Source organism: Poromitra crassiceps (genome assembly GCF_964638095.1).
Source record: "Poromitra crassiceps genome assembly, chromosome: 26".
NCBI lineage: Eukaryota > Metazoa > Chordata > Actinopteri > Beryciformes > Melamphaidae > Poromitra > Poromitra crassiceps.
In genome coordinates, this window is record NC_139640.1 from 2,920,811 (window position 1) to 2,947,893 (window position 27,083).

Genomic DNA, 27,083 nt, shown 5'->3' on the forward strand with positions numbered 1-27,083 from the left:
CATAGTAACCTTGAACTTTGACCACCAAAATCTAATCGGTTCATCCTTGAGTCAAAGTGGACGTTTGAGGCAAATTTGAAGAAGTCTCGTCAAGTCGTTTTTGAGATATCGCATTTACGAACATAGGACAGACAGACAAACCGAATCCATAATGCCTCCGGCCTGGCTATCGCCGGCGGAGGCATAATGATCAAGATAAAGTGCTTGCTTGGTCAAAAGACTGTACCCCTCCCCCGTCTCACCATCAACACACCTAGTTCAATGATGTTCATCATGTCTTCATTTATACATAGACATTTTTGTTTTCTTGTGTTCAGACATAGGTTTATAGATGTTATTTATTTACCTTGACAGTTTCGACGAGTCAACTCTCGTCTTCTTCACTACTACTACTTCTACTCTGCTCCAGAGAACAACGGGCGGCGGGCCGCGCGATGTGCCCGGCGGGGCTGTTGGGTCTGTCGGTCCGGCCACAACACGTCATAGTGGGCGTGGCCGGCCTGGCAGACCTGGCAGCTCAGCTGGGCACACCGACAGTTGCTGAAAAGCAACTGGTTGACACGTCATACCCAGCTGTCAGTGCGACTGCTTCTGAAAAAGAGAAGAGTTGACTCGTCGAAACTGTCAAGGTAAATAAATAACATCTATAAACCTATGTCTGAACACAAGAAAACAAAAACGTCATCAACACACCTGTCTGTCAAACACACTTGTCTGTCAATTCCTCATATTCTCTTAGGTGTCCACAATACATATTAAAGGGCAGCAGGGGGAGATTCTCTTATGGTTCTCAAATTCATTGGACATCAGACCCAAGTAAATAAACCAAATTAGTCAAATGATTCACACCCAATAGAACAATTAATCATAATCAAACAATAATAATATAATTAAATTAAAGAGAAATTGGTAACTGGCTCTAACATTAACCGTGATCATGTTTTCTGCAATTATCCAGGATATAACTCAAGCAGCAAAGAGGACAGAGCTGTGGACCCCCCCCCAGTCTGAATTTCAAAAATGGCTGCCATGGTGGAGTGATTTTCAAAATGGCTCACTAATCTGACTCCAGACCTCCACACTGAGTGAGCCACACACTTTAGCTTCCTTTCAACATGGCTTTCAGGCAACTTTTCAAAACGGCCTGAACCCTGACTTGAAGGACTTTGTTTCTTGATCAATCTCCAGACATTGTAGTGTTGTGTGTTGGCTCAGTCTGTTGTTGGAGTTTGGATGGTTATAGTCTAACCCAAACTTTTCAGACCAAGTAGCCTACCACTAAACCACATTTCCGAGGGACCACTTCCACTGTGGATACCAACAACCCACCCCCATGAAATCAAATTTGCTGATTTAACCATGTATTAGCAAACGCAACAGATACACGCCAACATTAGGCTGTGAAAAAGAGTACCCCTTTGAAAAGAAAAGTAATTTACAAGCTAGCATGACATGGTTGGTATCAATCGATGATGGTCTTCTAGTTTCATATGATACCAGAAATTTCACTCTGGCTTTAAAACTGAGCCCGCTAGCCTCTGAAAGCAAATTTTCAAAATCGTGTATTCGTGATATTTCCTATCATTATTATATATATTATATTATATTCCTATGAATATTGTGAGTCGGCCGAAGCTTACTCCTCAGGGTAAATGTAATGTAAAAACGGTTCCCTTCGCCCCCCACCCATGTCCACACGGAGGGACTTCAGTGGCTGTGGAGAGCAGACAGGTCAAACGCATAGTCTATATGGTTGGACTTCAGTTCACTTCTTAACTAAAGCCGGCTGTGGCAAGCAGACAGGTCAAACCTTCCTTTGACATGTTTGACCAAACTGTTTGAGTCTCTGTTGGCTGTTGGACCCATTCTGACGCACTGACAGCTGCTGTTTTGGGCTGATCTAGCTACTCTGTGTTCATGTTAGGCAGCCTGCAGGTTTGATTTAACTGCTGCCATTCAGGGTGATATACTGTATGGGCTGGAAAACTATGGCAACTCCAGTGATCATTATGGGATGGGGATCGAGACCCAGGATGCACACACCAGTTATTCCTATAGGCCACTGGCTGCTATCCAGTCTGTCCATCTACTGTATCCATTCTGTAGCCTATGCTATTTATTTCATATGATGATAGAATTAATTCTTATCATCAACCTCATCAATTGTAATCATCACCAGCATATTGCTTTTATAGACGAACAATATATTATATGGCCTTAAACTAAGCTGACTAAATTTCTGGACAGTAGGTCAATGCCAAGAGCTATGTGACATTGGTGCGTTCAGAAATAGAACTCCGAGCGCCCAGAGCGCTCTTATTTCAGTGTAGAGCTCAGAGTGGATTTATGAACGCACCCCTAACTGTGAAATGTTTTCCCCTCTCCATATGATGCAAGTTTAGATGTTGAATAACGCGCTAAATATTACAAACAGATTTAGGATCACTAAATACTTGGCCTATATATTTGTTAACATTAGCAAACTAGCTTGTTCTGGGCAAACCAAGCTTCTTCACCAACTTTCAGTGCGATTTTCTCTTAATCTTTTAGGAGTAGGTATGAACAAAAATCAAGCTTAAACTATTTTCAGATTTCAATGTATGACATCATTTGAAAGCTTACAAAAACTTGCATCTAGTTTAGCTACCTCTCAGGCCGTTAAGTCGTTTTTTCCCATAGAACCTGAAGGCAGCACGCGCAATCTACCGTCCGGACCGCCAGTCCGCTAGGTGGCGGTACAGAAAACGCCCAGGAGATGAAAACAAATCACACAAGGAAGAGGCAAAATGGAGGCTGCGGTGTTTATCCTGTCACTGGTCGACTGCTGTGCGCTGATTTTTCTGTCGGTGTACTTTGTATCCTTTTCCTAAGCCTGTGTGCTTCTCTGGGTATGGAGCTTGTCTGTGAAAGCCCAGGGCTGGAGTTTTCTGGAGGCACTGTGCACTGTGTGTGAGCAGACTAATATAGCTAACCGGTTAGCCGCCTAGCTACAAGTGTCAGTCGCAGGCTAACATGAGACGAAGCTTGTTTTTCCAGCAGTAGTTGTAAGGTGTGGTGTGGTGGGAGCCTGGCAGGAACACAGAATTGTCAAAAACCTGAATGAAAATGTCGGTCAAATCAATACAGTCGTGGTGGAAATACACGAGATGCAATTCTGCTACACTGCAAGACTGTGGCTAGCTCCGATACACCACACCAAACTCCATATAACTTAAAGTGACCAGCGAAATGTGTGACCGCATTGGATTGATTTGAAAGTTAAAATGAATACATGCCAGAGATTTGGACTTAGTTGGACGTGAGTCGCACTTAAGTCACACACAGTGACTTGAGACTTGTCCTCAAAGACTTGAGACTTGAGATGTGGGACTAACAAGATACTTGTATTGCCACACGAACCAGGTTGGTGATATTTAGTTTCAGTACAGATATAGCTCTGAAATAACATGAAACAGCACATGACAGGACATGGATACATTTAGACATTTACACAATTACCACTTTCCCAACAATAAATACATAAATACTAGATACGAGACCAACAGACGTTTAGTTAAGGTGAGGTGGGAGAGGGAGTGGGGTGCTGAGGGAGTTGAGAGTCCGTATGGCTGTGGGGGGGAAAACTGTCTTTGAAGCGAGTGGTTTTGGTGGGAATTGAACGGTAGCGTCTCCTTGAGGGCAGGGCTGGGTGGGAGGGGCAACTTCCTCAGTTGCCTGGACTGGCGAACAATCTTTGTTTTTGTGTGTGTATTGTCAATCATTAAGGCAAGGTCGAATAATAATGTCAAATCAATGCTGATAATGTATGCTAATAGATAAAGGAGTCAGGATAATAAGTACATGCTTTGAATTCCTTAGTTTTAGCTATGGAGTGTTCTAAGCAGACCGGATGGCATGCAGCAGATGATAGAACGCAAGAGACTTTAGACTTGACTTGGACTTGTGTTGTAACTTGTGACCAGTGTTGAGCAAGTTACTTTCAAAATGCAATATACTACATATTACTAGTTACTTTCATTTGAGAGTAATATGTGACTTTACAATATTACTAAAAAGTGAATTTAAAAGGCAGCAAACGTTTCAGTCGAGGACTAGAGGTAGCACTGATGATAGTCCTCGACTGAAACGTTTGCTGCCTTTTAAATTCACTTTTTCTTTTTTGCACTGTTTTGTCTTGCACCATGTAAAATAAAGTAAGTCTTTTTTTTGCTTGATCTCAGCCTCTGGACCTCCTCTGTGGCTTTTTTAGCCCTGTTATATCTGGGGTGCGCGTATTCCCTTTGACCTCTATTGTAAGGACATAGTGAGTGACATAAATATGATTTTTCAGTGTAAGTCATCCGCTTTGTGAGGGGCCTAGGTGTTTGCAGCTCAGCGACTTTTGTCCCGTTAGATTGTCACTAGTTTGTGACACACACACACCTTGACCTAATGTACAGATCATCACCCTGTCGGATCTAGAATGTGACTACATCAATGCCAGAGCCTGCTGCTCCAAGCTGAACAAAGTAAGTGAATGTTCGCCGTTGGAGCTATTGGTTGTTTTGGTGGTATTTAATAATACACATTTATTTAGTTATTTAGTTTTGTAGAATAATATTGCTAAATTAGGTTGATTAGTATTAGTATAATTATTTGGTTAATTTGAGCACTTATTGAGCTTTTATTTTGAAGGTGTTGGTAGCTGGGGTGCACGCAGGTGAATCTACTTGTATGGGCATAGACAGGTAGACTCAGTCAAGGCACCGGGAGCGGTTTATGGTTTTTTACCAGGGCAAGAGAGACTGCAATCCTTTGTCTGTTTGCTTGGAAAATGGTGAATAAATCAACAAACGCTATGCCTGCCTGGACAATTGACTTATTTTCCCTGCGTAAGATATGATTAATTCCTGGTGCCTCAGTGGCTTTGATTTTGAATATGTTTCGTTTTTTCTGTATTTTTTATTACCACTACATTCGCTTTTGATTACGGTACTACTTACTGCTGCTCGTTAGAGGGATTTTGCAATGCAAATAACCTTCAACTTTCTGGTGCCCCGAAACAAAGAATTTTTCTTTTTCTCTCTATGCGAGAGTGTGTCATGTAGAAATATGGCAGCTTCATAATGGGCGTGCTTCTGGGGCAACATACGTTTGGCTGATTACTTTTAAAGCACAGGTCTGAAACCAAGCTATATGACTTATATACTTTTAACCCCCTGTGAGCCAAAGTCTAGCCTTATGATTAAAGATGATGACGAACTCTGTAGTCTCTTTTTAAAAAGTATTTTACAGGGTAATGGAAAACCTGGAAAAGTCATGGAATTGACCAATCGCTAAGCCCCACCCCCCGTCCTCACTAAGCCCCACCCCCCGTCCTCACTCGGACAAACACAAGGCAGACTGACTAGAGTAAATGGCAGCCGTCACTGTCAAAGTTACATCCCAAGACGCTCTTCACAACTTTTTGAGCCCTGATATCGTCTAGAAGCCATCAGAAAGTATCGATAAAAATAAATGCGATACGTGCATGCCTGGAAACTGCTTTAGCGAATCTTTAATCAAACGTTTTAACGGAGGAAGACAGCAGGCGGGGGATAACAGACGACTCACATCCAGAATTGAGTCAATTGACATACACTTAGAGTAACCTCTCTGTGGATTATATAGCCTATATGCCGAATTGAAGAGTGGCGCCTGGTAATCTATTTCATGTACCTCTGTATAATCAAGAAACACTAAATAATGTAGATGTTTGTCATAGCGAGACAACGGCACGCACGCATGGGTGGTGGTGTAGCAGATCAGCAGAGGCATAGCTTACAGCTTTTAACATCATGTTTTCCTCCTGGATCTTTTCTCTTTAGACTACCTCACATTTATTTGGAGAACGGGATTCATTCCCTCGTGGGTGGGTCAGGGTTCTGATCCAACTCACAAAGTTTGCATCATAGCAGACTGGACCATTGGCCTTGGTGGAGGTCTGCACTCTCAAGAGTGCACTTCTACTATATATTAATATTTTTATGGAAAATTTCAATAGCTTGGATTGAGTAAAAGGTGTGTAAGTATTTGTCCAGTGTAGTAATACTTTCTGGTATCGATTCACCGCCTCACATTACATGGAAATTCTATTATGGATCCTTGAAAAGTTTAGAAATTGTATCCATGAAAATGTGTGGGAACCCTGACTTTAGGAGAAAAAAGTTTGTTGTTATAGCACATGGGCTCTGTTTGTTTGTTTGTTTGTTTCTGTCCAGTGGGTAATTCCAGAATTGGTTGGCCAAAGCCTATCTACTGTGCTGATGTTGGTCTCCGTGCACTGGTTCATCTTCCTGCTCAACGTGCCTGTAGCAGTCTGGAATATTTACAGGTGAGTGGTTTACACATACAGCGATGGACCATCTCTTTATATTATTAGACTAGATTAGCCTTTATCGTCTCCCTTAGGAGAAATTTGTCTTGGGCGTTCGAGAGACAGTAGGTGGCGTCGTAGCAAACATACACACAGTGCATGTACAATCAAACTACAATTAAGATTCAGTAACACACCAAAAACAAAACGTACACACCAAGAATATTACCTAATATTGCACAATTGCTCTGTACAAAATATATTGCACCTCCCCCCAAGAATGTGTATGATGATGACCGAAAGAACAAGATCGTGGATACATGCGGCCGAAATGGGTTTTCTCAGGAGGGTGGCTGGCATCATCTCCCTTAGGAACAAGGTGAGAAGCTCAGTCATCCATGAGGGACTGGGAGTAGAGCCGCTGCTCCTTCACATACAAAGGAGCCAGTTGAGGTGGTTCAGGCGTCTGGTAAGGATGCCACCTGGTCTCCTCCCTACGGGGATGTTCCAGGCACGTCCATCTGGGAGGAGACCACGGGGCAGACCGAGGGCCTAGGTGAAGAGAATATATCTCCACGCTGGCCTGGGAACACCTCAGCATCCCCCAGTCAGAGCTGGCTAATGTGACCAGGGAAAGGGAAGTTTGGGGTCCACTGCTGGAACGGCGTCGGCGACCTCAGTGACCCCGACCCCGGATAAAGCGGTTGAAGTTGAATGGATGGATTATCCATTGCCTAGCCTCTCAGGATACCTCGTAGTGTTGCATTTACCCCCATGCACATCGTTTGACCATTTCGTCCTGTACGAAACGCCATAAAACCAGAGGAAAATCCTGATCTCTACTGCTTCTCTATGGAGTTCTAGGCTCAGGATGTCCGACTGCGTTGTGCAGCCGGTACGAACTGTAATTGACTCGTCTGCGTTCGAGGGGCGGGACTTAGCTATAGGTGAATTGATGCTATTGCTGTTTCCCAATAGAGAGCCGCAGCAACGAGTCCGGAAATCATCGATGCTAGCACTCCTGGTTCTTCACTGTTTTCGCCTATGGGAGTTTTGAATGGGTTTTTGGCGCGATGCTTCTAATAATCTCTCTGGGCAACGCTGGCTTAATCAAACGCGAACCAGTGTTTAGTAACATCATCTTCACACACGAGGACCACTTTTATGAGTTTTGAAGCTTTTACGTGCCGTTAAAAGGGCGGCTAGCTAGCAAACGGCTAAATGAGACTACACTGTTGAGTCGATGGGGATACTGTATATACGTCAATAACGTCATCACTTCAAAGGACGAACACGGAAATTCTCTTTCCCTCACCTGGTTCAGCCCCGTTCAGCCCGGGGTAATCAGTGCACACATCAACAACAGTCCAGGTTGAGCGCTGACGTGACGTGGAAGCCTATGCGACAGTGTAGTTCTGGATTAGCTTAGCTCGAGCTTTTTACTTCTAGGGCTCGCATTTACGCTACAAAACTCATGAAAGTGGTCCTCATGTGTGAAGATTAAGCTTGCCTTGCCCAGAGACCTTATTTGAAGCATCGCAGCAAAAACCCATTCAAAAATCCCGTAGACAGAAACAGTGAAGAACCAGGAAGTCCGGGACTTCCTGGTTCTGACTACAAAAAGACGTCATCCCTGCGGCTCTCTATAGTGGCTGTGAGGGAATAGGATTTGTTGTGGTGAAGACGAGAAGAAAAGGGGCTTGAGGTCTTACTTGTCTCACTGCTGCCCCCTACAGGTACGTGAAGGTACCGATGGGTAACATGGGGGTGTTTGACCCCACCGAGATCCACAACCGGGGCCAGCTCAAGTCCCATATGAAGGAAGCCATGATTAAACTGGGCTTCCATCTGCTCTGCTTCTTCATCTATCTGTATAGGTAAGAGATGTTCTTTTCTCACGATTTGTAGAGATAGTGGTGAGTGAACCTCGCACCCACGAGCTTGGTCTGTGGGCATGCCTTCCCTGTGTGTGTGTGTGTGTGTAGATTTTAAAAGTAAAATGCATCAATCTGGTGCACTTTGAGAGCAAAATGAAGAGGCTAGATCTATGAAGAACTACACACATTAATATCCTCTTTAACACATTCAGTGCCAAGGACGTCTGTGCACGTCCTAAAAAAAAGTAACGTTCAGTGCCAAGGACGTCTGTGCACGTCCTAAAATCATAATTCATATTATTCCATAATTCTGCTGTTTAAGGTCGTACCCAGCCAGTGAGCATGAATCCCTTCAAGGGATCACACGGCGCCACCTTAAACATCGTCACAGGAGCTGCTCCACCCACCTCAGATCCTTTACTTTGTACAGGAGACAGCGGAGAAAGCCGTGGAAACCGATGCATGCTTTCTGCCAGAGCCGTATATATTGCTCTGTCTACAGCGAGAGTGGGCTCGGCTGCATCCGCGCTCACAACTGAGCTCTTATGCTTCTATCTATCTCCACACGATTTCCTAGAAAGCCAGCATCCGAAGCCGAACGGGCCAAGCCTTTTCGTTCAGTCGCGTTTGCCAGCGCGCATCATTTCCTTGATGGACGCTGGGATCTGTCCAGGGCAAAAACAGAGTCGAGAAAGCAAACTCTGTGCGTGTGGGAGGAGCCCGCAGCTCAGAGGTGGAGAGGGGGGGGGGGGGGAGAGGGGTGTGTGGCTGCACAGAAACCACACCACACGCCACCACATCAGAAAACACCAGCCAGAGTCAGTGAATGTGCTCGAAATTAGAGTGCAAAATGTATTCATAAAAGGGGCTATATCTTGGAAAGTAAAAAAAAACGACAGAAAACCCTTGAAAGTGCACTTTTTTGAGAGGCTGTAATTTCATAATGGAACTGTCTAGAAACAAAATTTCTTCTTTGGAAGAAGCAGGAGTGTTCAATGTTTCATTAAAGTCCAGCCCCGTTAATATAGCCATAATAGAAAAAATTCTATAGCTGTTTTCAACTGAATGGAAGTGAATCTGGCACAGGCTCCAGACAATTTTACTGAAGCGCTGTGGCACTGAATGTGTTAATGTGCTATGGCTTTCTACAATGATGAAAACATTGCCTCCATATATATCCTGCATACAGGTCACTAAAGCCGTTTTCCCACATGCGTACCGGAAAATTACCTGTAAGTCAATATCGGACATTTCCCTTCACACTTCGGCTCTCGCATATGGGAATCTAGCAGCGAATTTGCCTGTACGTTGGGGGGCGGGGCGGCACTGCAGAGCGGGTGGGGAGTGACGTGTCGGCAAAACTCTTGATGGTGAAATAAGTTTGCTTGTTTATCCGTTCACCTGCGTCGCGTTGAAGCACTTTTTACAGACTGGCTTCGTTTGATGTGTCCGGGCTTGCCTTCGCTGAAGGAGGAGGACGAGCAGGCAGCAGAGAGGAGAGAGGGGAAAATCAGCACACCCACACATGAAGCTGACATAGGCTACTGCTCTTATTATCACAAGATCATTTCGCCAGTTTGCTTTAATGTGCGCGAATGATTAGATTATGCCCGCTGGAACATTAAGCAATGTGTGTACACCTCGCCCATGAGAGTGTCGCGGGAAATGACTGGACCCGTTCTCTACTTGAGTCCGCTATCGCGCATACCGCTCTTCTGACTGGCTCCAAACTGGTGAAATCTCCGCGATGACGGGGTCGCGCTTATACCGGCATGACGACTTTCTCACATGCAGGCATTAGACCACGTTCCGGTCATTTTGTGGTACAAAGCGCATGTGGGAAAAGGGCTTAATATGGTAGAATACTGCTTGCTTAAATGGCTCATCTATACCAACAACATCACTTCCAGGGGAGAGCTCAAGTACAAAGTAACATTTGCTTTGTAGGCATTAACAAAAGTAAATAAAAGGGGAATTTCCAAATTTTTATTGGAATGATGAGTCATATATATATACGGTATATTTATATATATATATATATATATATATATATAAACAATGTAAAAAATGACAAAAGTGATGAAAACATTCACACCGACTTGATTAAAAAATATATATATATGAAAACATTCTGATGTTCAGTCTGTCTCTCTCTGGGATGTAGCTCCAAACCTCCAGACAGCTGCTTTGCTTATCGTTAAAACTCTGACGCATTTCTCATTAACCACGAGGAAATGCCAGCTGCAACAATACGCCCTGTCACACCTGAAGCGCTCTGTTTCTGCGTGCCTGTCTGCCACTGACCCAATCCCTCCACGAGGCATTGGCTTGTTTGCAGTGTTGCCAAATACCGGTATATGGTGAGTTTCAACCCCCATTTGGTGCTCCATAGGGCCAACAAACCTGGCAACCACGCGGTTTGTTTGACACCGCAGTGAGGGGATGGTTTTGACATGATTGTATTATTTATATCGGCTGCGAGCCGCCAATGAAAGAGTCTAGAGCCGCCATCGTCTCACGAGCCGCGCAAAGAGGATCTAGGCCCTAAGTGATACACACATGTTATGGGAGTGCTATAGACCAAATCACCGTGACGTCACCATGTAAACAACATTACTTCCGGGTACCACTTGGGGAAGGCGGCAGGTTTAAATGTGCATGTTGTCAAATAAATGCTGTCAAACCCTCTCGTTGTTTTCGGCCGACTACTTTCAATTTAAATGTTCAAACGGTTGGTAAACATGCTTGTCCGACGTATCTAGCCTTTCTTCTGTGTTTGTTTTATGTAGTGTTAGCTAGCTAATAACGTTTGTTTACAACTGTCAAACTCGCTGTTTTTTTGCAGACTCGTTACAGACAGAGCTACTGACGCCACGTTAATTTAATTTAGCTTCAAGTCTACTCTGGTCCAACAGGTAAATTAGCTAGTCTGGTCTCCACTAACGTTAGTGAAAGTGTTGTTATGAATGATATTAAACAACAACACATCACGAACGAACCATTTTTGTCTTCTTTGTCTGTTTTTGTCTTCAACACGTCAGTTTGTGCTGTTCACCGCCATTATGATGTGTGGACCCCAGGGGTAACCGGAAGTAAATGTAAACATCCCCGCTGATTTGGTCTATATATACCCATTACATCAATTTCCGTGTTATTAGAATGGTTAGTTCCTTGCTCTGCTCTTCCCTAGGAGCACTGGCTCCGTGGTAATGCCACGAACAGCTGTATCGCGCAGTAAATCTCTGTTTTCTTATTGTTTTTACATCAATTTATTGGAGGGGACACATTTTAATCAGGCTTAAATATTGGGGGGGATTTGTCGTTCTCAATGTATATTGGCGTTACGGCCCTGCCCTGACCGCTCTGTGCTCTCTTCCATCTCTCCTTCACAGCATGATCCTGGCCCTGATCAACGACTGACTCGCCCAGGAAGCCTTTTGAGCCACGCTGCCAAATTCCAAACTCTTAGGCGACTCTCCTCGGGGCAAAGTGGGCCAGAGACTAAGTCCATAGACCAGAGAGGGGGCAGAGCACACTGACCAGTGCGCTCTGCCCCCTCTCTGGTGTTTGATTCCCAAACACCTCTGGTGTTTTGACTGTGGTCCTTCCAGCCAGAGCACACACTCCACTAAAGCTCCAACCATGGCTCTGGCCCCCCCACCACCACCGCCTCTGCTCTCCTCTCCTCTCCTCCTCCTCTCCCACACAAACAGGTGTGGGTAATGTGAAGCAACCTCTCCCTCAAGCTTCCCAGGTATTGGTGTTTGTGGTGGATCCACACACACGCGCTAAACGTGACGGGTCAGCAGAACAAACGACAATCGCTACCGAGCAGATCGGCGCACCCGCGGCTCGGATGAACTCTGCTGCTGCCCGTCACCGTTTTTAGTCAGTATTACATGGCTGTCCGTCGAGCCTGTGTTGAACAAATCACATTTGAGTCATACGTCCTTTTTTTCCTCACCATATATTGTATATTGGCCAAAGTCGACGAGCAAAGACGTTCAGGTAGTGTTGTAGTGTTGTAGTGCTCGAGACCGGTAATGCTTCTGTTAATTAACAGCATACTGCCACATACAGATCATATACTGTATCGTCATACAGGTTATTACATACGGTATAATTGACCAATCAGTGGCCGACAGTTTGCGGGAGTCATAATTGAGCCGCAGTAAGGTGTTTTTACACTTCATTCTGCCCACTGTGTTGAGCCTTTCTGAAGGTCAGTGATATGGAATTGCAGTGTTTCAGTAACCTGTCTCCGCCAGATGGGGGCGGCATTGTTCCACAAATGTGAACCAACCTACATCCATCTGGCAGCGTCAGTTTAGGGTTTCAGTAGCCTAGTTAAAACCATCCGACTCCATGAACTCACATTGTTTCCTTGCGCGATTCCGTCTGGCCTCCAGCCCCGGGCGTGGGCATTTTCAGAAACGACATGTACGGGCCAATCGGGGACCTGCCTCGTAGTTGACATCGTAACCGGCCAATCAGGAACACCGCTGGCAAAACAGTAACGGCTGCCTCCATGGCTCTCCGGCTCGAGCAGTAACGCCAACGTTCGTGGAGTTTACACAGCCCATATAAGGGCAGTCATTTTAGAAATAGACTGAATAACAACAATTACCGTCAACAAGAACAGGAGTACGCAACAGCGGAGTTTCTCGGTGGAAAAGCTGTTTTTTCGTCGTTCTTCCGAGTAGATTTGGATTTGATTGGATCCGACGCTTATTGGCTGAAGGACTGGCTGCTTCCACCCACTGAGATGACTGTGCACAGCTCGGAGTCCAGATGGAATGAAACAAAACGAAACAGAATGTGAGTTCAGGGATCCGGATGGTTTTACCCAGGCTAGTGGTTCAGATCAGATCAGATCATAGGATTGCCTTCTGTCACTGAGTAGACTGTACAGCCATTTGTATTTTACTACAATTCCCGAATGATTTCTTTCATTGTTAGCAGCGCAAAGGTGTAAAATAAAGGTTAAGGGACTGTCTCCACCTAGCGTCTTTTTCCGACGTTAAACGCTGGAAGTGCGCTGGGAAGCGCTGATCTCGGCGCACAATATAACAAGGAAGCAGTCTGAAACTAACGTTAGTTCAGTGCGGTAGTAGCTTGATAGCTGACAGCTAACATTAGCAAACAACACACATACAGTGATTTAGCTCAACACTCACACCAGAAATATTAAGTGTCTAGCCGATCTGCTCCCACAATTGAGCCTTTCTGTCTCTGTTGTGATAGTTTCTCCATATGATTAGCTGCCAGAAAAGGAGCACCCAACACTAGCGTCTTTCTGAAAAGTTAAAATAATTTCAGCTGGGAGCGCTGGGAGTCGGGCGCACAAAAATGCCAGAGCGCTCTGAAAATAGACGCTGGACGCAGCGCACTTTCTCTAGACGTCTTTGTGCGCTCACATACGCTCTCCCCCCATTGGAAACAACTGAAAATAGACGCCGGAGCTGATGAAAAGACGCTAGGTGGACACAGGCCCTAAGCCATCATTCATCAGTCATGGTCTTGAAAATGGTCTCGCATTGGTCTGGTCTTGGTCTTGGTCTCGGCCAAGCCCCCCCCCCCCCCCCCCCCCCCCCCCCCCCCCTCGGTCTCACCCCCCTCAGTCTTGGTCTCTGTCTCGCCCCCCTCTCGGTCTTGGTATCGGTCTCACCCCCCCTCCTCCAGTCTCGGTTTAGGTGGTCTCTCTCGACCCCAAATCTATGTTCAGGTTGCGTATCCAATTTGCAACATGGTTGGAGTCAATCCTGCACTGTTGAGTCAATCTGCGTATGTTTACTGAATTGCTTTGACATCAAATGCTATAATTGTATGTTGAAAGTTTAACATCCCGTTTGCCAGAAAGCTCCTACTTTTGCCAGGTGGGAAGGTTTCTCAGGGGAACACGTTTATCAACGGGATAATGAATTTCCGCACTCCTGTTTGTTTGGCTGGTAATGAAATGATTTGACAATTGAGCCGTAATTGTACAGAATGAAGCTGACGGAGTCCACATGGGCCTGGACAGAATTAAAGTGTTTGTTATTTCTTCAGTGTTGTGTAAGCTGGGAGGACTGCTGTCTGATGTACCTGTCTGAAACGGTTGTATTTTTATTTTCTGTTTGGGAAAATGTGGGGTTTCATAAATAAAATTCAAATGGAAGTTTGAAATGGTTTATTGTGCGAGAGCTGTGAATAGACTACATGCACAACTTATTTACTTCCTGAAATGAGTACAGCTTCTTTATTTCCTGTCCTACACTATTGGATGAACTGATTAATCAGGTGTGCCTGATCATTGTTGTGACTGCAGCACACCTGACATTAATCACTTCATCCAATAGTGATGACAGGAAATAAAGAAGCTGTACTAACTTCAGGAAGTAGTGGAGTTGTGCATGTAGCCCATTCCAGTATAGACTCAATACGAGAATGCATTTCCATGAAGATTTTGGTACGAGATGAAATGAATGATCCCTGGGTGGAAAATGGTACTAATAAGGTATAACGGAGAGAAAACGACTGAGACTTGAGAGTATTTTCCAGGTCTGGAAAAGTATGGAAAAATGAAGAGTATGGACAAATATTTGTTTCCAGTCTATTGTTTATTGCAGGGGTTTTCAAAGTCTGTGGGCCGTCCCTCAGACAGAGCTTGGACCCCCCCCCCACACAAACACACACCACCTCATGATTATATTTGATTCCATTGCAACTCAACAATTGAGCAAAGATAGTCTCTTACTTTTGACAGTCTTGAGACCAAATACTTGGAAAAGGTCTGTCTGAAGGCATTTATTTGTTTATGGCTCTCTGACAAAGTGTGGGAAACAGAAAAATTCCCCAAAATGACTATCTCTGAACTATCTGTTTATCCAAATCACACACATGTAGTTATTCTACTTTATGTGATCTCCTTTTGATAACTAGTGTAATAACTCATATATTTATTTCACTTCCATTCTGAGCCTCCCCTGAAGCTGTTTGGAGCCTCCCACTTTGAAAACCCCTGGTCTATTGTGACTAACATTCTAATCTAAATAATACAATTCAGAATAGACCAAATCAGCGGGATGTTTACATTTACTTCCGGGTACCCCTGAGGTCCACACATTATAATGGCGGTGGACGGCACAAACTGACGTGTTGAAGACAAAAACAGACAAAGAAGACAAAAATGGTTCGTCCGTGTTGTGTTGTTGTTTAATATCATTCATAACAACACTTTCACTAACGTTAGTGGAGACCAGACTAGCTAATTTACCTGTTGGACCAGACCAGAGTAGACTTGAAGCTAAATTAAATTAACTTGGCGTCAGTAGCTCTGTCTGTAATAACCTCGCGTCACTAGGCTCTTCTCACGAGTCTGCAAAAAAACAGCGAGTTTGACAATCAAACAAACGTTATTAGCTAGCTAACACTACATAAAACAAACACAGAAGAAAGGCTAGATACGTCGGACAAGCATGTTTACCAACCGTTTAACCATTTAAATTGAAAGTAGTCGGCCGAAAACAGCGAGAGGGTTTGACAGCATTTATTTGACAACACGCACATTTAAACCTGCCGCCTTCCCCAAGTGGTACCCGGAAGTAAATTTGTTTACATGGTGACGTCACGGTGATTTGGTCTATTGGGGGGGGGGGGGGGGGGGGATACAAGTGTTTTCTCGTGGCATCAGAATGTAACGCATGTTAACATTTGGATTTAAAACCATTTAGTTACATAATAAACATCTAGCTGTATGCTATGGTGATATGAGACTAGATTGTATCGTCTCATATTACCATATCTAACATCTAAGACCATATCTAGTCTTATATCACCATAGCCAACATCTAAGACCATACGGTCTACTCTAAAATACAGAGATGTGATTTTCCATCCATATTGCCCAACTCTGTGCCAGAGGAAGTGGGCTGTAGCAGCCTCACCCAGGTAAACTGGATGTGGTGCAGAAGGTTGTTGGTTCAATCCCTGCATCAGATGCTGGCTTCAGAAATGTTCACATGTTAAACTGCTGACTGTTAAGGCTGTGTCAGTGGTTGTCAACGTTACCGCGGGCGCGCTCATGACGTTATAAGGACGCGCCGAGCTCAGGGCGGTTGATTTGACTCTTGTGCAGTCAGCTCCCGTTCTTTTAATACATCCATGCACAGATAAAATAGTGGCTTACATAAATTAATAGACAAACTATAAAATCACTACTCTGTCACTATTCCTCATTAATTTTCTGTTAAAAATATCATTCACTGATGACAAAGTTTAACATCTAGTCAATATTGCACACAGATGGACATGCATTCTACCCAGAGCCGTATAATAGAAGAGTTCTGACATCTCCATTCACTCCAATGGACCAGTTTTTTTCCAGGAAGTAGAAAGTGGAACTCTTCAGTAAAAAAAGCAGCACTGTCGAGTTGCATCAAAATAGACAGTGTTGTACTTTGAAAGGGTTTTTCATCCCTTGAAATGAATCAAATTGTACATTATCTGCTTTATTTTAGCATGCAAAAGTAGCGCGAGACCCATTCCTGGCTGTTCATTGGCTAATGATTCTTGCATTTTGGTCCTCCGCTGACGCCACTCTCTTACTAGAGGACACTAATTCTACCCAACCAGCAAGCAGAGTGTCATGCTTGGCTGGCCAATCAGCAACCAGTTAACGGTAGCTGGTCCCACCCACCTACTCCATGATTGGTAGAACGAGTGTGTTTACTTCCTGACTTCCTTTTGCATCTGCTCAGAGCATAGACTGTAAAAATAACTTCTCTGTTGTGTAGCCCAAGCTGTTCCCTGCGCGAGACCCACCATGCCTCGGATATATAAATGTAATGTTATCGGGTGCCTAAACCCACACAAATGCCTTTTTGGTCAGAAAACAGCATCGGATGATCAACGGCTTAACTGGCTTTTATTCATTTTTAAGAACGAGATCCCAGCCACTGTTCCAGCGTATCTGTCTATCTGTGCTAACCATTTCAGCCCAGAAAGTTTCTACAATCTGGGGCAGTACAATCAAGGTTTAACCACAAGATTAACACTTCGAGCTGGAGCGACGCCAACTGTACGTGATCCAGCAACTGCGGAGGTGCATTCGGTAAGTCTAGGCATTTTGAGATGTCCTGTTTAGCGTAGCAACCGTTAAGTTAGCGATAGCTCGTTGCTATCACGTTAGCGTTGCTAACGTGATACATCTAGGCTAGTTCAGAATCCGTTTTCTTGCCACAGTCTGCACGAGGAATTTGTCTATGTGTCTGTATGCAGCGTAGCGGTCACATCAATATACAGAGATAAGAAGTAGGAAGATAACTAAAGTCAATCGCAAACGTCCAAAGTGTAATCAAATCGAGAGTGTGTGTGAGTGTCTGTGTGCTCTCAAATAATCCCGACTAATTTGTATTATGTGGTGTAATTGTATTGTCTAATCGATCTAAAATATATTATGGACCACATGGGACTTCATTTTCTAAGCCAGGCTGACCAAGGCTTAAGGCCCACATCAGTGTAGGCTTCTTTGTTAGCAGAATCTGAATCACAATCACTTTTATTGCCACAGTATGCAAGTTACATAGGAGGAATTTGTCTTTTAGTGTCTGTATGCAGCGTAGCGGTCACATCAATATACAGAGATAAGAAGTATGTGCAGTGAATTTACATGAATTTACAGTCCCAGTTAGCCAGGCATTAGATGAGTTCGAGTTTTATGGGTGGGGGAGTTCAGTTGAGTTTAGGAGGGGATAGTGAGTTTGTGTGTGTGTGTGTGTGGGGGGGGGGGGGGGTGTTGTTGGTGAGGCTCTCTGCTAACACGGGGGATGGGCCTTTTAGAGCTCAAACATTACAGTATACGAGGCATTATAATATACCATAGAAATTTGAGTAAAATAAAAGTAGAGTTACGTCTCAAATGATAAGTGCATTTAAAATAAAATCTATTATTCAAGTGATAACACAAACAATAGCGGCGCTCATAACCATGAGTTATTCACTGTTATCTGATTACAGTGGATCTTGGACAGTTGGGTCCTCTAGGGATATTGTGCAGGGCCAGGGTGTTTGCTGTAGGACTAGGTGAACTAATCCATAGTGTTTGACTTAATTGCATTCAACATTTCTATTTTCTTTTGTTCCGCTACCACATCTCAGACCAGTACATCTCAGGCCAGTACATCTCAGGCCAGTAGTACATCCCAGACGATTCTCCGAAGGAAAAGCGTTTCCTGCCAAACGGACCCCCCACCATCAACAGCTACAGTTGGAACACAGAAAAGATGGCAGAAACCCAACTTCAGAACAGCAGGTTTGTATTCTGGCACGTAATGTCGGATATTGTCAGATAATACTAACTGTAAACAACTGTATTTAATCTATATCTAATCTACTGTTCTCCAAAGGCACGCAGACACCAACAGTTCATATGATAAGTGTGGGCGTTGGCTTCGACGCCACCATTGACATTGTGCCAGCGTCGTCAACAGCAATAAAACCAGCAGCCAAGAGACCTCGTCTAGAGGTTGAGTCAGATGACCTGGATGAAAGCTTTGACATTCCAGAACCTCTTGACACCACATACAACCCAGAGGACACTGTTACTTCTGTAACAGATACATCGCTCGATTCGTAAGAGCAGCTTCATTATCTATGTAATCTATAGTTTCTATCCAGTAATTGTTTTAGAATTGATAGAAAATCACAATGTTTTGTTGTTGTTTTTGTGTGTGTGTGACCACAGGCCCCCAGTAAAGACCAGCTATGATGACAAGAAATACATAGTTTTTGAATCCAAGCTTCTCCAAATATTTGAGACCTGTCCGACGTGCACACGAGGCTGTCAGGTCGACAAACAAACCAGTGGGACTTGGGTGTCGTTCGGTCAGAGCTGTAAGTGTGGCTTCAACAGAAGATGGAGCAGCCAGCCCTGTGAGGGAGCCACAGCAGTGGGCAACTTACAGTTGTCTGCAGCCGTCTACTTTACTGGGTCATCTTTCCACCAGATCCAAAAGGTATTGGCGTCGTGTTTTTTTTTCTTTTCTTAGCAGCTATGAGCAAGATTTTCGATTGTTATTAAACAGTCCAAATTTAATATCAATGCATCACATCTTACCTCTAATAGTAGACGAGACCAACGCAGAGTAGTCTCGCTTGAACCCCGAGTGAATCGGCCAGTGTTAGTCTCTCTGTGGCCAGGGCAGATCAGGAAGTGAAATGAAACGGTTTGCAGCAGCCACTTAGGCCATAACCACAAAATAACTTCCAAAAAACCTGTTAGAATAATAACGAGAGATGTTCGCGAGAGTATGCATGGCGTTCTCCTCGTTTATGGTATGTTGCTAGGCAGCGCGAACGGGGGAATGCAGGCAGCTGCGTTTCACTTCCGGGTTTCACTTCCGGGTTTAGCCGGTCCGGCGGTAAGGAGAGAGAGAGAGAGAGCCCCCCTGTTGACGCGAGTTTAGACAGACACAGACTTAAGAGAGCAATCTCCGATTCACACGGCTTTGGTCTCAGCTACTATTATAGGTAAGATGTGATCCATCAATATTGTAATTATACTGTTTAATAACAATCGAAAATCTTGCTCGTAGCTGCTTTAATGAATAGGCAACTATTTCTAGGCTTCTTTGGAGTTATAAAGAAGGCAATTCAGAGATGTTCTGCAAAATGCCGTGTGTCGACACTGACCTCCTCGCAACTCGTTCATAATAGGTGTGCAGGGCAATGCATCTGCAGATCCCCCACTACAGCACGTTCAGGAGGCATGCCCGCAACTTCCTCGAACCCGCCATCATCCATAAATGGAAGACTGAACAGGAGACTGTCTTGCAACAGCTGAGCCAGGAAGGCCCGGTCATAGTGGGCGGCGACATGAGAGCAGACTCGCCGGGTAAAAACATAGGCCAGGTCGACACAGCAAATGTTGTGCATTTGATTCGAGGGATTGTTTCAAATGAGTGACTTCTTCTTGTTTATGTCCTCAGGTCACTGTGCAAAATATGGCAGCTACTCTGTGATGGACCTACAGCGCAACCACATCATTGACCTTCAATTGGTTCAAGTGAGTACTTCTGCATCCACAAAATGTTTGATTTATAGGACTTGTTTGTAAAACAGTATCAACTGCAAATGGACCATGACAACTACTAAAGTGTACACACTAATGCTTATCGGTAATAGCTGCTAAACTGAAACACGTCAATTAGGGATGGGGCCGATCCAATATCGGTATCGGGTGCCGATATGGCACTAATTCACGGATCCAATCCGATCGGAATTGGATTTTTTTTTTTTTTTTTTGCAATTCCAGCGCACAGCTGGCCGTAATTTGTATAATAATGTATAATAGTATCCTTCTTTGCCTTGTATATTTTCTTAATTTTGTCTGCTTTTTGCAAGGTATATAAAAAAAAAAAAAAAACTTTAATTGGCCAAATCTTTGCCTATACTGTATATTCAAGAAAAATATTGGTATCGGCATACTATCGGTATCGGCAGATATCCAAATTCAGGTAATGGAATCGGATCGGAAGTGAAAAAAGTGGATCGGTGCATCCCTAACGTCAATAGCGAATGCTAGTCTATTTATTGTTTTGTTTTTCTCAACCAAAAGAGCAATGAGCCTGACGTGAAAACGAGTTACCACATGGAGCTCAAGGGACTGCAGAGGAGCCTGGCCCTTTTGAAGAGCAAAGGTGTGACCTTGGACTGCATCGTCACCGATCGCCATCCCCAAGTCCAGAAATATCTGAGGGATGTCAACATCCAACAGTTCTACGATGTGTGGCATTTGGAGAAAGGTGATATATATAGTGTGCTCTTGTAGGCTTCCAACATGCCCATCTAATACGGGAATAGTATTAATTTAGGACAATGTAAATCACTTGACAAGTGGAAAAAAAATCTGATATATGCTGCTGGAGTTTAGGCATTTGTGTATGTCATTTCTATAAGCACTTCTTCCCTCTGCACTTTCACAGGGCTGTCAAAAAAGGTTACGGCGATCTGCAAGGACAAAGAATGTGAGGTGGTCAAGAAATGGCAGCGTGGCATAAAAAACCATGTATCCTCGACGGCAAGCCCCTCAACGTCAGGGCCGGAAAAAGTAGCCAAGTCCACTTCAATCGTTAATCACATGCAGGACGTACACACCCATGAAGACCCAGACTTCCCAAAGTGTCTACATCCACACAAAGTAACTACAGACAAGAGCAAGTGGTTAAAACCAGGTGTGTATTCCAAATGCGGTACTTTCTGTGCAGTTATCTGGGTAATTAATCTACTGCTCAAGTTGTGTTTCTCAGACAATACCAATAAATACATGGATTGCCCGCGGGCCGGATGCGGCCACCTGTGTGGCCCGCGATGGAATTGCATTTTTTTTTTTTTTTTAACACAGTGCACCTGAACACAACATGCATGATACCCGCTGAATAAGTGTCCAAATGTTCATGTCATTCTGGCCAATACTCCACTTCTGTTATAGCATTTCAGTCTGGAATATGGAATATCTTTCAATAATCTTTATGACTAAAAGCCTACATTGAATTAGAAATTTAAATAATTAACTCATTGGTTTTGGATTTATTTAGCTTCAAGACTGCATTTTTGTTCGTGTGACCCTCAACACAGGCTTTGATCATCCCGGGCCACTTACTGATACTTATGCTTAAATTAACCCACTCATATTCTGATTTATTTCAAGAAAAACATTTTGGCTAGTGGAAATTCTAATTGGCTGGTAACTTTAAAATCTAGCAGCCATATTGGCAGGTGGTCAAAAAAGTTAATTTCAAGCCCTGAGAGCAGGTGGTGACATAGGAGTGAGTGAGAAAAGGATGAAATATTGGTGGTTAAGACTGAATAATGACATCACAACTGTTCATTTAAAATGAGTTATTCCTCTAAACGTGGCTTCAAATGCACCAAATTTTTCACGCTGGCGCCGTTCGGCCCTCAGCAAAACCTGGTAGCGAGGACATTTTTTGTGGCCCTCTCTATCATCAAAGTTACCCATCCATGGGTTACGGCATGACAATATTTGTTCGGCCCCCGGCAACAATCTGGGTTTCTCATGTGGCCCCCCATGAAAAATAATTGCCCACCCCTGGACTAGGCACACTGTTTCTACTCATCTCTTCAGATTTGTCTGTCTGTGGCATAACAGTAGTTTTTGAGTGTTCAAGTGAAAAAAATGAAAACATTACCAACCCAAGATGCTATTTCTGAATTTGACCCTCGTTGTCCGAATATCATTTTGTTGTTCTTATAGGTTCGAAGGCACTCTACAAAGTGGAGAAGGCCCTGACCAACACGAGAGTCCTCAAGAGTGTTGCAAAATTGAGTCGACATTACCAGACGTCGTCGCTGGAGGCATTCCACAGTGTCATGCTACGCTTCACACCGAAGAATGTGGTGTTTCCATATCTTGGAAGGCTTTGCAGGTAGATACAAACTGTACTGACAGTTCACAACATATAACATGTAAAAAGCACCCTGTGACTGGACACCAAGGACTTTTTCGATGTAGGCCTATGCAAAAACAAAGCTCCATCACAGCAAGTTTCATTGTGCCTATTACATACATGGTCACCGTTGAGTGTGATCAGCTTCCAGTCTGTCCATATTTTATACATCATAATTGATCACATATTCATGTTTCCAGGTCATACCTTGCTGTTATGCATTTCAATGAAAATGCACAACGCAAGCAGGCGAGAACGAAGGCTGGCAAACTGGTCTGCAAGCTGGCATTTCCAAAAGCCAAAAAGGGTGTGGCCACTGCAAAACCAGTAAAGACAGACCCAACATTCCGTGAGTTATTTAGAATAGTATTTATTAGAAAATGAAAAGCTATACATGTATGCACAGTTTAGTAATGCGAATGAAATGTCTTGCAGGCTACATTGGGGAACTGATGGACCTGCTCTTCGAGAAGGTGTTCCCCGACAACCGGACGTATTACCAGGCGGTACTGACTGACATCAAAATCCCCCAGCCTCTTGCTTCTCAATATGAGAGACCCCCGAAAGAAGACGTCGTTGCAGCCCTGGTGTCACGCTTCAGTGGAGTGGACTCGGCCCCGCACCAGGAATAAATCCCACACATACTCTCCATCTGGGTCAGGGAATTAGCGTCTGATCGGAAGCACAACGCAGGACGGAATGGGAACTCGGACCCTCGTGCCCGAAACACCAACTGACAAAACTCCTGTAACTCCACGGACCTCATTAGACAACCAGGGTCAAAGACACTATTCTGATATCAACACGCTGTGATATTTTTGTCATTGTCTTATTGTTGTTTTTGGTACCAACCATTGTTCATTCTTTATTCTTCGAATACTAAAGAAGCCGGCATATTACACATTTAATTCTTGGTCTCCGAGTCTCATTGAAACATTCACTGTTCTCCAGTAGCCGAACCCAGAACCTTCTGGCCCATTCTATTTCTATAAGTGATAGTATTGTTTCTCAATTATCGTAGTAGGTGTTACATGTGCATACATGTATGTTACATCTCCAATGCTCTGTGATGTCCATATGAAATCAACTTAACCTTAACTCCATCACATACACCACGCTCAATTTCACCACCACAGACTATGGGTTGTGGCAGCTGCTGCGGTAGAGGGCCAATCACACGCCGCATTAAATTGAACGCTCGCTGTGATTGGCTGTGAGGAAAACCATACAAATATGATTTTTTTCTAGATCTGTTTACAAAAAGAAATGATGGAATGCAGGTATCATATGACTGGAGACGTTTAGATCATATCTGGTACCAGTACTACTGGGTTATTTTGGTCGATATCCAGCCCTAGTCCTGCCACCCCAGGTGGAGCCACAGAAGCTTCAATGTGTTGATGTTTTGACTAGCGTTGCCGTCTGTGTGTTCCTGTCTGCCCCCCTCGCAGGTGACCGAGGAGACGTCAGTGGTGCTGAGGAAGCTGGGCTACTTGTGCGAGACGGATGACTGTATAGACTGAACCACAAGTTTGTTTAATGCATCATATACATACAATTTAATGGAGCGGCCCAAACGAGGGGGCAAGGAACAAACTATTAACAAATGATTAACGCTCAAATGTACATGTGATGCTTTTATATCTCATTAATAACAACACTTTCTATAAGGCGCCCCGGGTTACAGGTGGATTTCTGTGACCAACATGCCCCGCCCCCTTCCCTCCCCCCTCCCTCACTCCACTGGCTCTCATTGGCACGTCTGGTGACTTTGACACGTCGTCCATACAAGCACAATTGGCCGTGTCTGTGGGTGGGAAGCTGGATTAAGGGTATGTGTCCTGGTCGCCGCACTAGTGCCTCCTCTGGTCGGTTGGGGCGCCTGTTCAGCGGGGAGGCACGACGTCCTGCCCCTCGCTGTCAGGTGAAAAGAAACGGCTGTATCGGAGGAAGTGTGCTGGTCTACAACTCTCCCCAGATCAGCAGAGAGAGGGTGGAGCAACGACCGGGACCGCTAGGCACGGGGGATTGACCAAGTATAATTGGGGAGAAAATGAGGGAGGAGGGGGGGCTAATGGGCTTACCAACAAAGTAATAGAGACACTGCGGAGCGCGTCATCATTCAGAAACCACGCCCAAAACAGGGGAAAACAACCCCCCCCCCCCACCCAATCCTGGCCTTCTCCTATGTCACGTGTTGCACACAAAGATCATATATACGGAAGATTAACACTCCAACTTACTTCCTTGACAGCTAGATCCACATTTTTCTTCTCGCCAATTCTCAACGGCTTCCTTGTTTTGCTCAGGAGTACAAAAAAACTTGAACTGCTGATTTCTTACATTTGTTGTCTGCGCAGCCCCACCACACAACAGCTTTTAGCTATGTTTAATTCAAGGGAAATGACGCTGGTGAATGGAGAGCTTTCCCCCGTGATGGCCATGGCCTATTTCATCCAGTGTCGTTGTTTGTAAATATTGTAAATACATTACACCTTGGGGGCTACATAAGAGGTGGTGGTTAAGTGGAGCTGTTTGGGTTGGATTGGAGATGTGTGTCTTCACTGTAGTCTGTCACCCATGTCACTGCAGCGTCTCAGCCGTGCGGGGAAGCCTTCCTGCCTGGGTGATAGTTAACACTCTGTGTGCTGTGTCCACGTAATCCTGCAATCTCTCACGTTGTAAAATCCATTCAAACAGTTGAATAACAACACAGAGACATTTTATTAGCTAATGACTTTATTGGGAAACATTGTGCAAAACGTTTGTACCCCCGTGTGTTTTCTCACCTCTTCTCAGTTCTCAGTTTCCTGGTCTGGACTGAGGAGGCGAAACGGAGGCAGATGGGTCCAACCCATGGTCCAACCTCACTTGTAGACGGGGAGCAGTGGAACATGCCAAGTGTGGTTGAGTAGGGGGGGTTTAATTGATTACAGTTTTTCACAATTGCTTAAACACATTTCCCGATAGACTACCTCACTTTCTCAAAACCCTAAACACAAATCTCAAAACTCACACACAAAATGCAAAATCCTACACTTCTCTTGCAAAAGCACACTTTGCCCTCAAAACAGTGTTAACTCTTCACTAAATGGTATTTTCTTTTCAAATGACGAACACATACATCATATGAGTAGACATTTCTAAGCACCATTGAACACTGGTGTGCAGAATGGAAAACACTATAGTATGAATGCTTTATCAGTAGAATTATGCCTTTGCATGTTCAGTTTCAGGTTGTGCACATTGTGTCTGATGTTCCAATTAATGTGTTTAAACAATTGTGAAAAACTGTAAAACCAATTTTTGAGGGGTTAAACCACTTGGAGTCATTATAAATGATTAGGTTTGACGTATGGGAAAGTCAATGTAATAATAGTTGTGTTGAAGGGGACTCTTGTTGTATTGTGTGGTTAATTGAAAACTAATTATGTTTGTCTCTGCATAACGTGTTTTTGTTTTTTTAATCACGTTAATCGCGTGCCGCTATTTTGTCCCTTCGTGGCACCCGTACTTGTAGTCAAGTGAAAATAAATCTAAAATTCAAGATCACAAAGTACATTTATTTGCATTAATTTGATTCCCAATCACGACACACTGGTAAGAATTATTAATATCTAATTAAAAATGCTTTACAATGCAAAATAATGGCATTGTAAACATGCGATACAAAGAGATTAATTGCGATTAAGAAAATTAATCGTTTGACAGCCCTAGTATTTAGAGAATATAATTTTGGCCTCTCATGAATGCACACCATGTGGTATTAGCACCTTTACCAGATGGCTAGTAATGGTTGCCAACAACATGGTTTGTCAACCCTGTTACCATTCTAGGGTAACAGGGTTGACGAAAGTATGCTTAAACCTTTCTTGCAATAGTATTTAGAGAATATAATTTCGGCCTCGCATGAATGCATAGTTGGGAGGGATGGGATGAGGGAGGGGTGGGGAGACGACTTCAAATCCCCTGCAGGAATTGAACCTGCACTTCTCCGCATACAATGCGGTCTGTTAAGGTGATCGCCTTAACCCCTAGACCAGGGGTGGGCAACTATTTTTCATGGGGGGCCACATGAGAAATCCAGATTGTTGCCGGGGGCCGAAGAAATATTGTCATGCCGTAACCCATGGATGGGCAACTTTGATGATAGAGAGGGCCACAAAAAAAGTCCTCGCTACCAGATTTTGCTGAGGGCTGAACGGCGCCAGCGTGAAAAAATTGGGGCATTTGAAGCCAGGTTTAGAGGAATAACTCATTTTAAATTAACAGTTGTGATGTCATTATTCAGTCTTAACCACCAATATTTGATCCTTTTCCTCACTCACTCCTATGTCACCACACTCTCCCTGCAGGGCTTGAAATTAACTTTTTTCACCACCTGCCAATATGGCTGCTAGATTTTAAAGTTACCAGCCAATTAGA

General features: G+C 44.1%; 2 protein-coding genes across 3 annotated transcripts; both read left to right on the top strand.

The window, feature by feature from the left end:
- Positions 1-2,786: 2,786 nt before the first annotated feature.
- On the top strand, positions 2,787-24,175 carry cnih4 (cornichon family member 4; the record flags this gene model as incomplete). 2 transcript variants are annotated; one of them, XM_083661421.1, is made up of 5 exons in its annotated part: positions 2,787-2,855; positions 4,440-4,508; positions 6,240-6,352; positions 8,071-8,211; positions 24,110-24,175. In XM_083661421.1, the coding sequence occupies 5 exons, from the start codon at positions 2,787-2,789 to the stop codon at positions 24,111-24,113; spliced, it is 396 nt and encodes a 131-aa protein (XP_083517547.1). In that variant the 3' UTR covers positions 24,114-24,175. The 2 variants fall into 2 exon arrangements, with proteins under 2 accessions (XP_083517547.1, XP_083517546.1); XM_083661420.1 differs by lacking the exon at positions 24,110-24,175 and adding an exon at positions 11,604-11,721.
- Positions 18,620-23,503, top strand: LOC310798862 (uncharacterized protein; the record flags this gene model as incomplete). Its single annotated transcript, XM_083661425.1, has 9 exons — positions 18,620-18,822; positions 18,935-19,205; positions 19,906-20,083; positions 20,178-20,254; positions 20,807-20,993; positions 21,174-21,422; positions 22,466-22,637; positions 22,859-23,007; positions 23,094-23,503. The coding sequence occupies 9 exons, from the start codon at positions 18,620-18,622 to the stop codon at positions 23,288-23,290; spliced, it is 1,683 nt and encodes a 560-aa protein (XP_083517551.1). The 3' UTR covers positions 23,291-23,503.
- Positions 24,176-27,083: the final 2,908 nt, after the last annotated feature.